The sequence below is a fragment of the Mustela nigripes genome, chromosome 1 (genome assembly GCF_022355385.1).
Source record: "Mustela nigripes isolate SB6536 chromosome 1, MUSNIG.SB6536, whole genome shotgun sequence".
Classification (NCBI taxonomy): Eukaryota; Metazoa; Chordata; class Mammalia; order Carnivora; family Mustelidae; genus Mustela; species Mustela nigripes.
In genome coordinates this window covers 203,107,933-203,120,986 of record NC_081557.1, presented here as the reverse complement: position 1 = coordinate 203,120,986, position 13,054 = coordinate 203,107,933, and the positions used below count along the sequence as shown (strand labels likewise).

The following is a 13,054-nucleotide window of genomic DNA, read 5'->3' as shown; positions in this document are numbered from 1 at the left end:
AATAAAAATTCCTAAAAAATTAGTAAATGAAGCAATTCATTAACAGAGTGTGTGGTCACCACGCTCCATGCTTTCTGAGCTTAGCAGCCAGGCTGCTAGTGCTCGTTCACGACCCTGGGGGCATCTCAGGCTTGGTCGGCTGAGGTGGGCATCAGATCGTAAGAGGCAGGAGTAGGTGGGCCTTGTAGAAACTGAGGAGTCTTGTTTTGGGGGAGCCCTTCCTTGAGTGAGCTAGTGAGTCCATCTACTGTAGTCCCCCTCCGCCATGAAACCGGAAGAGAGAAGATCCCAGGGTCCAGGTCCCAGGAGAGGCTGGTGGGAGGCGGCCAGCAGGTGAGCCTGTCTTTTCCCCCATCTGCAGTGGCTGGAGCTGCACCTGCACCAGGAGATCCCGACGTCCCTGCTCATCCTGTCCCGGGCCATGTACCTCCCGGACACCCTCTCACCCGCCGACCAGCTCAAGTCCACGCTGCAGACACTCCCAGAGATCGTGGTATGTGTGCCAGGAGACTGCATCTGTGGCTTGCTCTGGAAGGCAGGGTGCCCTCTCGCTTCTGGGGACGCTCCCCACACTGTCTCGTCAGTCCACTCTGATGCCGAAGGTTCCTGTACAGCACAGAAGGTGCCCCTCAGCTGCCTTGCAGCATGTCCAGCAGATGGGGTTCCCAAGTGGGAGTCTAGGTGCAGGTGATCTGGGAGTGCCGTGGGGGCACCTCAGGACACAGACACCCCCTCATCGTCTCCCCTTTGTGCAGGCGAAGGAGGCCCAGGTCAAGGTGGCCGAAGTGGAGGGTGAGCAGGTGGACAACAAGGCCAAACTGGAGGCCACACTGCAAGAGGAGGCAGCCATCCGGCGTGAACACTTGGAGAAGGAGCTGCAGCGGCGCCCCGACGCGGCGGTAAGCGACTGCCGGGTCCCTGTGCCTGCCTGGGTAGCACGGGAGCCACACGGAGCATTGGGACAGGCTACCGGCCATCTGCTCCAGCTTTTCTAGAAGCTGTTTGTGGAACCACATTGAGAGGGTCCTATCTCCTGTCTTCTCCCTGGAGCGCCCAGGGGATGGGATTGGCTGGCTCTCCAGTGGCCCAGGTGCCAGCGCCCAGTGTGGCCGGCTCCACCAATGGGCAGAGGGGCAGCACGGTGCCCACCATCCCGGGCAGTGGCTGTGTTTGCTCTGGAGGCCATGGGGCAGCTTCGTGCATTTGTCAGGGAAAGACTGAGGATGAACGTAGGTGCTGGTACCATGTTAGACAGGGGCCTCCATGGACCTGGCGAGTGCCCATGCACAGCTGCATGAGTCGTGGAATGTGCCCATCAGAGCCTGGCGGGGACACCTTGTGGGAGACACACCCACCCCCCAACGCTGGCTGCCAGGCTTTCGTGAAAACCTCCACTGGCGCGCAGCCGGCCTGTTGACAACGCGCCCTCGGTCTGTGTTGGCGCCGATGCTCCAGGACAGCAGCTGGGGTGCCATTCAGTGCTGAGCTGGCAGTGGCCTTGCATTTCAGAAGGAAGTGGAGCCGGAAGTGGCGGCAGAGGCTGCCCCTGGGAGTCCTGCGGCCGAGCTGCAGCCCGGAGTGCCTGAGGCTACCCTGCCATCAGAGGTCCTGAAGGACACGGCCCCTGTCCTAGAAGGCTTGAAGGTAACCGTGCATGCAGGCCTGGAAGGCAGGCCATGTTGGAGCCCAACAGGAGGGTGAAGAGGGGGCTGGCTTGTGGGGCGGGGGCTCCAGAGGCACCGTGGCCTGGCTCAGGGTGACAACAGACGGTCGTGGGGGTGTAAGGGGGGAGGCCACAGCTTGGAGATGTTCTCAGGAGGCCCAGGTTGCTGTGCGAATGGCAAGCTATGCTCCCAACTCTGGGCCTGAGTGGCTGGAAGGTGGAGGTGCCCAGTGCTTGGGCCCCTGGACCCTCTGTCCTCCCAGTGGCTGCACAGTGGGAAGGACGGGGAGCTGGTATGATCCCCACCCAGCCTGATGTGCTGGGCACCCTAGCAGGATACTGCTTTCTAGGGGGTCTGACTGTCCAGGTGGTAGCCCACTTCCCACGTAGGACCCCTTCTGTCTGGAACTGCTAGATGTCGGGTATGGGAAGTCTCTGCAGACAGACGGCAATGTTGGTTTGGCAGCTGGAGTACGAGAGAGACCAGGGCCGCAGATTCGTGTTGGTGGGGGATGGGGGGAGTTCAAGTGAGGTCCCAGAGGGGCCGGGACGCGGTGGCCTCCACGTTCGAAGGCCGGAGGAGAGACGAGGTTGTAGAGGGACCACTCGTGCTCCCAGCATGTCTACATGGGGGGAAATGTGTCCAGGGGAGGGTGGGCCTCATCAGGAGCATTGAGGGCTGGGTGGGGGAGGCATGAAGACAGACCCCTAATGGGGAGGGTGAGGTCATCCGTGGCTCAGTAGGAGCAGTTGTGGGGCAGAGCTGGAAGGAAAAGCTCCCCTGTGGGTGTCTCAGGGTGGAGCTGCCGGGAAGTGGGGGAACGCCAGCCTTCTCCAGGCCCGTGGAGAAGGAAGGCCCCACTGCAGCAGGCAGCAGGGAGAGCTGGTCTCAGGGAGGATCTAGACTACTGTTGCAAGAAGACTCGGGGTAGCAGATCTGAGCTGGTACAGCTGCCTAAGATGGTCTGTGGTCCTCAGAGGCCATGTGTTTGGGTGGAGGAAGGTGAGTGAGACAGGCCTGTGAGGTGGGAGGCCAGGGCCATTCTGGAAACAGATGTGCTGGTAAGGACACATCGAGGAGGTTGGGAGGAAGAGGGTCCCAGGAATCTGGGACCAAGCTGGGCTCAAAGGATGACTCAGGGAGGGGTCAGGGTCATTTTTAAGGGGGTGGAAGGCTGGAACATGACAGCTGAGCAGAGATGGAGCCCTGCTGGGCCCATGGAATGCAGGTCGGGAAGAAGGGGCACTTGTCATTAAATAGAGCTGGGACAGTGACTGTCTTCATGGAAACAGATACATCCCCTTTCTAACTGTGAAAGGGCAGTTAGACCGGTCAGAAGAACTGAGGTTTGGTGAGGATTTCTTAGCAAGAAGCACAAATCTTTACAAAACTGACAGCTACAAGCCTTTGTTCCCTGGAAAGTTACTGTAAGGAGTGAGAAAAGCAAGTGCCTCCGTCCCCATTTGCAGTGCGACCTTGTAGGTTTTACCTGTCCTGGCCGTCTGCTGGGGCTGCACAGAGAGCCTGATTAGTTCTCCCTCAGGTAAGGACATTGAGCTTGTGGCTGAAAGCCTAGGGAAAGCCAGATCCATGTGGCTTCACAGGCCAAGTTTCTGGGGAGATCCTTCAGTGCTCCACAGAGTATTCGCAGAAAGCCAAAGAGGGGGGCCATTTCCAGCTTTTGAGATGGGCTGATGCCAGTACCAGATCGCTGGGAGAGCACTGCACAGCCGTATCTTTCGGGACGCAGACGTACAAGTTCTGAACCAACTCTTAGCAAATCAGATGCAGCTATTCTGTGAAAAGGCTAATACATCGTGATCTCCTGGGGCTTGTCCGGGGAATACAAAACAACAGTCAGTATAACGAGCGTATTGACAGAATGAAGAGAAAAACCACATATGAGCATCTTGATAAATGCAGAAAAAGCACTTCACAGAATCCAGTATCTGTTCCTGATTTAAAAAAAAAAAAAAATTTCCCAGCCAGCCAGTCGAGGAGAATGCCCTCACCCAGCGGGGAGCATCTGTGGAAACAGCTGCAGCTCACTCAGTCCCTGGCATCCGCACTCGCTGCCCCGTTTAGCAATGTGCTGAGGTTCTGGCCGGCACGGTTAGAGGAGAGGAATGAAAGCACACAGTCGGAAGGGGGGAGCAAAACTGCCTGTCCGCAGAGGGTGTGAGCAGCCGAAAATGATTGCCGCTTCTCTGGGCCGTTGATGAGCAAGCGACCGGCAGTCTCAGTATGGCGGACGGTCCCTGCAGGGAGCATCTGGGCTGAGTCTGACAGTATCGCAGCTGTGCTGTACCGCTGAATGCTGAGGTGCCGCTGAGGTTCCTTACTTCCAACGGGTGTTCTGCATTTGTGTGTGCTGGGGTCCTCGTGAGGTGTCCGTTCTGCCACTGATGCCCATGACTGGACCCATCAGCATCCCCACAGGCTTGGTGTGGAAGTGGGCAGGCTTGTTCTAGAACATGTGTGCAGACTGAGAGGAGCTAGGATGGCCTGTGGTGGAGGAACAGGTTTGGTCTGTGCTCTGGCTGGGAAGCTGTCCGGCCCCTGGAGGCCCAGGACAACACAGAGATGGGGAGGGGGGCTCCCAGTGAGGCGGGGGACGACGTCCTACATGCATGAGCTCATCATGCATGATGTTTGTCTGACCTGCTGGAGGGCAGCTCTGAGCCAGCCTGGGGACAGAAAGGTTTTGGGTGGCTGACAGGTCTCTCTCAGTTGGTGATGGTGTCCCGGGCTTGCGTGCGTGGTGGCACAGGCACATCTGGGCACATGGGGGCAAAGGACGGGGACTGTGCGTGTGTCTGCTAGCCTCTGCGTGCACGGCAGGAGCAGACGGTGTGATCAGAAGAGCCACTGAGTACTCTGGAGGTGGGGGGTCAGTAATGATTTTCCTCCAGCTGGGTTTCTGTTAGGGCGCTTATGTGTCCTCTGTGCAGGAAGAGGAAATAACGAAAGAGGAGATCGACATACTCAGCAATGCCTGCTCGAAGCTGAAAGAGCAGAAGTCGTCCCTGACCAAGGAGAAGGAAGAGCTGGAGCTGCTCAAGGAGGACGTGCAGGACTACAGCGAGGTGGGCGGCAGTGTCCTGGGGATGTCCTTGGCCCCCTTCTGGGGCAGCCGGTGGTCTCTGTGCAGCTGAGTGCCCGGACTCTGCTCCTGGCATGGGCTGCTTACCCTGGCAGTCCATAGGCCCATGAAGGGACCAGACCAACAGGCTGGTCGCTTGATAAATGAAATCCTCATTGCAGTCATGTTTCCCTGGTAGACATTTCTTTCTTACACACTAACTTTTTTCATTTACTGATTTATTTGTTGTTGTTGTTTTGAGATTTTTTTTTATTTATTGGACAGAGATCACAAGTAGGCAGAGAGGCAGGTAGGGAGGGGTGGGTGGGGGAGCAGGCTCCCTGCTGAGCAGAGAGCCCAATGCGGGGCTCAATCCCAGGACCCTGGGATCATGACCTGAGCCAAAGGCGGAGGCTTAATCCACTGAGCTACCCAGGTACCCTGTTTGTTTTTTAAAGGAAAACCTGTCTGTTTTATAAATGTTACTTCCAAATCTGATTTGAAAGCGCTGTTTCAGGGTACCCAGCTGGCTCAGTTGGGTGTGTGATTCCATCTCAGGGTCGTGAGCTTAAGCCCCATTTGAGCTGTGGAGCCTACTTCATGAAAGAACTATGTTTTCATAGATCCATTGGGAAAAGATGACTAGTTTTGAGATTGGTGAAAATAATCAGCCATGTTCATGGCAGGCCTGTTGATGCAGTGGTTCTCTGTTGGAAATCCGGGGTTCACCAGAAATGCTGAGCCCTTCGCCTCATTCCCAGCCCCACATTCTATCCTTCCCTGTAGTGTCTGCTTATGAGGACGGTCATGACTTGGGATTTAAGAAGGCATCTTCTATTCCCCAATTTTTTCATCCATCTATTTATTCTTTTAACAAATATAAAGAAAGTTGAGCTTCACACAGATACTATTTTCTTTGCAACACAGACCATATTTGAGTTTGCAAAAACAAGTGATTTGTACGGAAGGTGCAGACACGATTGTGCAGCTCCATTTGCAACCTGGAATTTATTACCTTTGGGTTAATTTAACTACTTTTACGAGATAAACAGAGTTGTGTGGGTCCTTTTTATTTTATTTATTTATTTATTTTTAAGGATTTTATTTATTTATTTGACAGACAGAGATCACAAGTAGGCAGAGAGGCAGGCAAAGAGAGGAGGAAGCAGGCTCCCCGCTGAGCAGAGAGCCCGATGTGGGGCTCGATCCCAAGACCCTGAGATCATGACCTGAGCCGAAGGTAGAGGCTCAACCCACTGAGCCACCCAGGCGCCCCTATTTTGTTTTTTTTTTTTTTAAAGACAATCTTATGACTCCATAATTTTGTTAGGATTTGCAAGAGATCCAGAAGGAGCTTTCGAAGACCGGCGAAGAAATCTATGTAGAGGAGTCGAAAGCCAGCAAGAGGCTGACGAAGAGGGTGCAGCAGATGATTGGGCAGATCGATAGCCTGCTCTCACAGCTGGAGGCAGGCCCAGAGGCCGGCAGGCTGGGTCCCACGGCCGAGCAGCCGCCCGCAGGGTGAGCGTGGCCCCGATGCTGGGCACTGGGAGCTGAAGTTGCATTTGTTGGCCCGGGTGTCCAAGCCCTGAGCTTTCACCCCATGGTTCCAGCCAGAAGCCTAGCCCCACCTCCATCTCCACTTGTCGCTGTTTTACTGAAGGAGATCTTGGGGTCCTCTCTTCTGCTCACACATGCACACACATGTACACATGCATACGCACACATACACACAGGCACACTTTGGCCAATACCAGGACCACTATTCCCCGCCCCCAGCCCTTACTCTCCAGGCACTATAGGCCACATCTGTCCCCAGACTGCCATCAAGCTGGTCCTTCCAGAATGTGCCTAGGATACAGCTCCCTTGGACCATCCCCTGCCACCTTTCTTCCTGAAGCCCCCTACACACAGGCACTCAGTGTTGTCGCCACTCTGGAGGTCATCGTGTGAGTGAGGAGCTGTTGGGCTGCTAACCACTGCTCCTATGGGCCGGGCACTGTGCTCTGAGTGCCCGCATCTCTAAGAGGGAAGGAGAGCTGGCTGCAGACTTCCTGCTGTCCCCAGGTTGGGGGGGGGCCTTCACCCCCAGGCGAGGTCCGTGCCCTTCCTGAGTTGACCTGCTGGGCTGTGTCATTGTTTCAGCCCACCTGACCTCCTCGGACAGGGCAGCACAGCCATACTTGGCCCCTGCCCCCCAGGCCACTACACACATAGGCCTGAGGACCACTGCCCAGGAACCATGAGGCTCTGTCCTCAGCAGTGGAAAGGCTTCCTGGGGGGCAGCGCCCAGGGAGACCTGGGACCAAAGGAAGAATTCTGGGTTTATGTCCAAGTTGGGTGGGAATTCCCAAAGGCAGGGGCTGAGGAGCTCTGGAGGGAGGGTTGCCTGGGTTAAGGCTAACCCTTAGGAGGCCTGGTGGGGCTGTGGGTGTGGCTGTGCCACAGGCAGGCTCTGTCCCCCCCAACCCCCAGGGAGACTGTCATCAGCATCGCTGAGCTCATCAGTGCCATGAAGCAGATCAAGCACATTCCAGAAAACAAGCTCATCAGCTTGGCCTCTGCGCTGGATGAAAACAAGGATGGCAAGATCAACATCGATGACCTTGTCAAGGTGAGTTGGGACCAAGTCAGGGCTGCCTGGCCCAGCCAATGGCTGGGTCTGGGGGAGATATTTTCCACATGTACCCCGTCTCTGTCCTCACTCTAAACCCTTGGCTTAGTCAGGATGTGCACCTAGAGCAGCCCGTATGCATTTTGACTGGACACTAAGCCTCTTGTGTCCTCTGGTGGGGCTGTGGCACAGTCAGGAGAGTGCTGTAGCTGTAGGTTGTTTAGGGCAGACTCAGGGAGGGAATGTGTCAGGCTTCCCTCCGGGCCAGACTTCAGCAGGTGCTGCCTGAACCCTGAGGGGGGCTGAGCGAAGCACTGGGGTCCCTGGGGCCAGGAGTTGGGCAGCTCAGGAGACTGGGAATGGGATTCCATCTTGATGAGAGGGACTCCACGGAGGGCGCACTCTCCTCCTGGCTGTTCGCACGGCTTCTGGTCTCTAGCTGGTTAGTTGTTATCCCCAGGTTCACCAAGCATAGCTGCTAATTGACTGGGTCCTCTTGAAGGACCAGGTGTTACCAGGAGCACATGCTGATGGCTTCACTTTGGCAGCAGCAGAGGCTGGGAGGCCTGTGCCCACACCAGCTGCCCCTTCCTTGGGGCCCCTTCCATGCTGTGGATGGCAACTCAGATGCTCTCACCCTGCACACCCAGAACCACGGGGATGAGAGATTCCTGAGGAGTCTCTGTTTAGGGCATGCCCTGACCCTGCGGCCTCATAGTGCCACCCCTGCACTCCTTCCCCCACCCCTGTATCCTCACAGAGCCTGTGTCTCCTGCTCTCTGAGCCCCTCATAGCTTTTTAAAAATATTTTACTATTTAAAGAAAAAAAAAAGATTGTATTATTCATCTGACAATGCACAAATGGGGAGGAGCAGAGAGAGAAGCAGGGGCCCCACTGAGGAGGGACCCCGGCATGGGACTTGATCCCAGGACCCCAGGATCAGATCCTGATTTGAAGGCAGATGCTTAATCCCTGAGCCACCCAGGCACCCCTGCCTCATTGCTTTGGGTTTTGGAGCCTGTTGGCCTCCAGGGGTGGATAAGGGTCTGGTACTGCAGAACCAAGGCAGCAGAAGGACCCCCATGGTCCTCTTGCTGGGATGGAGGAGCTGGGCTCCACCTCCCCTGCATGCTCTGCTGGGAAGGCACTGCGTGGGGGCAGGGTCACCCCTGAGCCTCTCGTCCCTTTCTCGTGTGCATAGGTGATCGAGCTGGTGGATAAAGAGGACATCCACATCTCCACCAGCCAGGTGGCCGAGATCGTGGCCATGTTGGAAAAGGAGGAGAAGGTGGAGGAGAAGGAGAAGGCCAAGGAGAAGGCTGAGAAGGAGGCCGCGGAAGTGAAGAATTAGGGCCTGCCCCCGTCCCGGGCACCTTGGGGCCCCTCCCGCATTGGCCTCCGTCCTGCAGCGCCAGTTGTTGGGCCCTGCTGTGCTAGTGAAGTCTTTGAGGTGATTCTTAATGACAAACCTAATATTTTGTCTGGAATAAATCAGAAACTTCCATAATCAAGTAATTTTTAATTTTCATCATTCCATGAAGATTCAGTCTGGAATCCCAAACCCTTCCAGGGAATCATGTCTGGATTCACAGAGTGGCACGGTGCTGCCGTGGCCCCAGCCATGGTGGCCACATGTATAGCCCACCGATGCTGGGGAGTCTACACAGGCTTCCTGGTTCCGGAGGTGGGTCCAGGGCAGGAAGGTGCCTCCCTTCCAGCGTGCACTGTACCCTGCTGGTGCCTGTCCCAGGAGGAGAAAGGGTCTGCTCTGTGGACGCCCCATGCCTTTGGAGCTTGAGGCATACAGATGGGGAGGACAGAAGCGCAGCCCACCATGATGGCTCAAGAGAAGACATGCCTATTATCTGCGGACCTGGAGTCCTGACCAGCAGCCTACGTAGCAGTGATTCCTGCACATTTCCAGAGTCATCTCTGGCACAACTGGGATACTGTGGCCTCTGGACAAGCACAGATCTGCGACAGGGATGTGGTGCCTTGTGCAGGCCTCCTGTGACATCAGTTCTTGCTTGGTTTAACCTCTGGCATGGCCCTAACCCTTAACCAGCTGACTAGTACCGGATGTTTGCACACCACTGTGCGTCCGCCCTGTAACAGCGCGTGAGAGTTATGCTGGGAGAGATGCTCATGAAGCCCTTAGAAAGTAAGGCTTTCTACTCGACTGATCATGGTGTTGTGGCTTTCAGAGAGTCTCCCCGTGGGTGACCGAGTGGATCGTGCTGAGCGTTCAGGGATGGTGAGGGGCGCTCTGGGCATACGCTCCTGCTCCCGGGGTAGAGCATCCTGAGGGGCTTTCAGAAAGGCGGCACCCCTGGAGGGGGGCCAGCCCAGCACTCGGGCTTTGGGATGTCAGGCTCGCCTGATGCACCCCACAGCTGGAGTGGGGCAGCATCCATGGACTTGATGTCTGGCCACCTCAGCACCCCTGGCAGCTTAGGTAGGGGTGCTCTATGGGGGCTGGGGCTGTGGTCTCAGCTCCGTCAGACCTGTCCTTCAGACACCAGGTCTGTTATGGGCAAGAATGTTTTCTTGGGGGAATGCAGGCATAGGCTTGGAAGACCTAGAAACAGAGTGGCCAGGTGAGCCAGGACAGGAGCATGAGGGCCCAGGAAGGATGGCTTCCAAATTACTTGAAATGTTTTACTCAGCCATTAAAAAGGAAACTTGACAAAATAGGAATAAAATTCTGTATTCTCAAATGTAAACCTTTGTAAAGTAACAGTTGGGTTCTAAAGGGTTTTTATTTCGATTATTTGAGAAAGAAGTATATATATTCTAGATGCTTAATTAAACTATTTATGAATTACCTTACACTTCCTTTAGTGGTATGATATTGAGCTGTAGGAAGTGGGTACACGAGCTTGGGTCACTCGTGGGCCCTGCGAACGGCGGCTGTCTTTCTAGCAAGCAGTTCTTCGGCTGTGCCCAAATCCCGTTTACACCCTCGCTGCGGAGGCCTGGCGTCCTGAGTAGCCCCAAGGTGTGGTCACCACCACGGCCAGCCCCTTCGCTGCGCCCCCTGCTGTCTGCGTCTTCCAGGGGAGACACTTGCCGCTTCAAACACCGCCCTGATGCTGCCAGGCTTGCTGAGGGCCAGGGGCCCCTCCGGCATTGGCCCCGGTGGCAATGGTCCTGCGGTAGGCCCCCCTCAATGCGGGGAATGTTCCTGTCCTGAGCTGTTAGCTGCAGCAGAGTGTTGGGTCCCGGTGCAGGCACAGCACCGGTAAGTCTAGAAAGCCATTCTGCACAGTGCGGCTTGCAGGGGTGGCTCCCTCGGCCTTCCTGTGTCACCTCCGGAGGGGCCTGCGGTGTCCACACCCCTTGAGAAGGAAGCAGGAGTTCTTAGCACGGGCTTCATCCTCCACGTTTTAAACACCCGCTCTTGTAGTTGGGATTCGGGAAAATAGTGTGTGGCTTCTAGATCCCTTTTGGAATATTGAAATCCAGACTTTTTAAAAGATGAAGGGCACTTTGTAATTTTTAAAGAATAACCTCCAGGCGGTGGTTCTCACAATGCGGCCCTGGGCCGGCTGTACCTGAGAACCACCACCACCCCACCCCCCAGCTATGTATAAATGTCTTTTTTTAGAAATAGTGTTTTTATTAAAATGCTAAGTTAATGTTCCTCTAATAGCTCCAAGTAGGATTTTTGAACTGTGTGACACATCAGAAGTCAAGGTGGAAGCCATCTGAATCGTTGGAATGTCTGCCTTTGTGACCACTTGGGGGTCCGCTTCTACCTTTGCGGCGGAAGGGGGTGGTCCGTGGCCCGTGGGTATGGCTGTTCTGCTGGGAGACCAGGTTCCAGATGGACGTCTGCCTGGCGGAACCATGCCTGGGTGGACTCCGCTGCGCACTGGCTTCACGTCCTGTCTGATTGTGCCCCCAGTTGGACCCCCGTGCGGCGGGTAGGTGCTCAGTGTGATGTCCGGAGGAGGGTTAATAAAGCACTGTCGCGATGACATGTCCACTGTTCACTGCTTGCTTTGTCCAGACTGGGAAGTAGGCTGTTGCCTGACCGGGCTTTCCCCTGACCCCAGCCCTCAGCGGACGCTGTGGGACCTGGGGAGACAGGACTGGGATCCTGGTTGAAGGATCACCCAGGAAGGCCCAATTCCATTGGGAAAGACTCTGAGGACACCCGAGAGTGGGGACAGTGGTGCCCAAAGGTGTGCACTCCGCTGTGGGGTCCTTGATGATGCAGGGGCCGTCCCTCCACTAGAGGCTGCTCCCCAAGCCTGGACAGGGCCCAGAGAGCTGGCTTAGGTCTGCCTGCACTCTACCCCCAAGTATAGAGCTGAGAGGGCTGCCAGGCAGACAGGACAGACAAAACGATGCCCTCCACCGTCTCCAGTGGCCTCACCACGGGCACCAGGCTGCATGGGGTGCTGTGTGGGATCCCTCCACCCTTGCTGAGTCCTGACACCCTTGCCTGCACCCTGCCCAAGGGCCACCTTCACTAGTCTCGCATTTGTCCCTGAGGCTGGCCTTGGCTGTGTTTCCTCTGCCTTGTAGGTCTTGGGAGCTCGGATGCCGCTTTAGAACTGCGTGGGAGGGTTTATTTCTGTGGGTGCAGTTGTGAGTGGGGGACTGGTAGGTCTCCGCTCTTGCCTGCCCCCTGGCCTGGGCCCTGGGCCAATAGCTCCATCCAGGTTCTTTAAAATGCTCCTGGCAGGCGCCTACATGCCCTCAGGGGAGTCAGGGGCCTGGTCGGGAGCATGTTTCTTGTCTCCACAGTTAAGAAGGCCACAGAAAGACACCAGGGTTCTGGGGATGCTGATGAGGGTGCTGGGGGTTTGCTTAAGGAGATGGCTCTAGAGTCCTGGGGACAGGGTACTCCTGACCAGAACGAGGAAAGAGTGAGGGTGAAACATGGAGAATGGGATGTAAAGAAAGATCACGTCCCTGCAGTGGTCCTCTGTCTGGCCAGCCGGCTGGTGCTGGTGCCAACTCTCCCATCAGAAAGTAGAAAGCCACTCCCCAGTCTTCTCAGGAGGAGGTTCCATCCCGGCGAGGTGTTGAGGGAGAATTCCAGCTGGTGGGCCTGAAGAAACGCTGGAATTTAGCGTTGCAGCTTTCCAGCCTGGGCACCATTCCCTGGAACAATTGGGGACAAGGGCTGCTAGCCATGTGCCCCTTGCTGTGCCCCACCCCTCTACAGCGCTCCTGCCCCAGGTACCCACCCAGTAAAGTCTGATGACCCCACAGGAGCACCAGCATATCCAGAAAGCAGGCCCTTCCAATACATCGTTGTGCCCCCAAAAAGCTCAGGGAAGGGGGGAAAGGCCAGGGGTTCTTCTGGGATGAAGGCAACCAGATGAGGTCCGGATTTAAAACACCTCTCACTGCACTGCAGTGGGGGCGACTGGAGTCGGCCCACGCGGGCGGATGCAAGTGTGCTCCGTGTGGGGCTGCGACCCTGCAGACCTTGGCAGCTGCGGCCGAGTGTGTGCGTCCACCCGCCTGGGAGGAGGATGCAGGGTGTACAGCTGGTGTCCAGCCTGGCAGAACAGGTGGGCGGCATCTGACAGGTCAGGAATAAGATTGCGGGGTCCAGGAAAGGAGCCAACCCCGACAGCTAGGGGGAAAGGTGAAGGACGGGGCCTGGAGCTCCAAGAACCGGGGAACTCTCCACCCTTCGAGGGCGGTGGCTTGTGGACGCCTCTCTCCCTGAA

General features: G+C 56.3%; 1 protein-coding gene across 2 annotated transcripts in view; it reads left to right on the top strand.

The window, feature by feature from the left end:
* Positions 1-11,343, top strand: part of LETM1 (leucine zipper and EF-hand containing transmembrane protein 1) — a 39,773-nt gene extending 28,430 nt beyond the window's left edge. Inside the window, exons 8-14 of one of the 2 annotated variants that reach the window (XM_059379438.1) lie at positions 362-493; positions 756-899; positions 1,513-1,644; positions 4,616-4,750; positions 6,077-6,267; positions 7,222-7,360; positions 8,563-11,343. In XM_059379438.1, coding sequence (XP_059235421.1) covers positions 362-493; positions 756-899; positions 1,513-1,644; positions 4,616-4,750; positions 6,077-6,267; positions 7,222-7,360; positions 8,563-8,712 — 1,023 coding nt within the window. In that variant the 3' untranslated portion in view covers positions 8,713-11,343. Of the gene's footprint in view, positions 1-361; positions 494-755; positions 900-1,509; positions 1,645-4,615; positions 4,751-6,076; positions 6,268-7,221; positions 7,361-8,562 lie in introns of both variants that reach the window. The other variant, XM_059379432.1, reaches the window with a different exon arrangement.
* Positions 11,344-13,054: the final 1,711 nt, after the last annotated feature.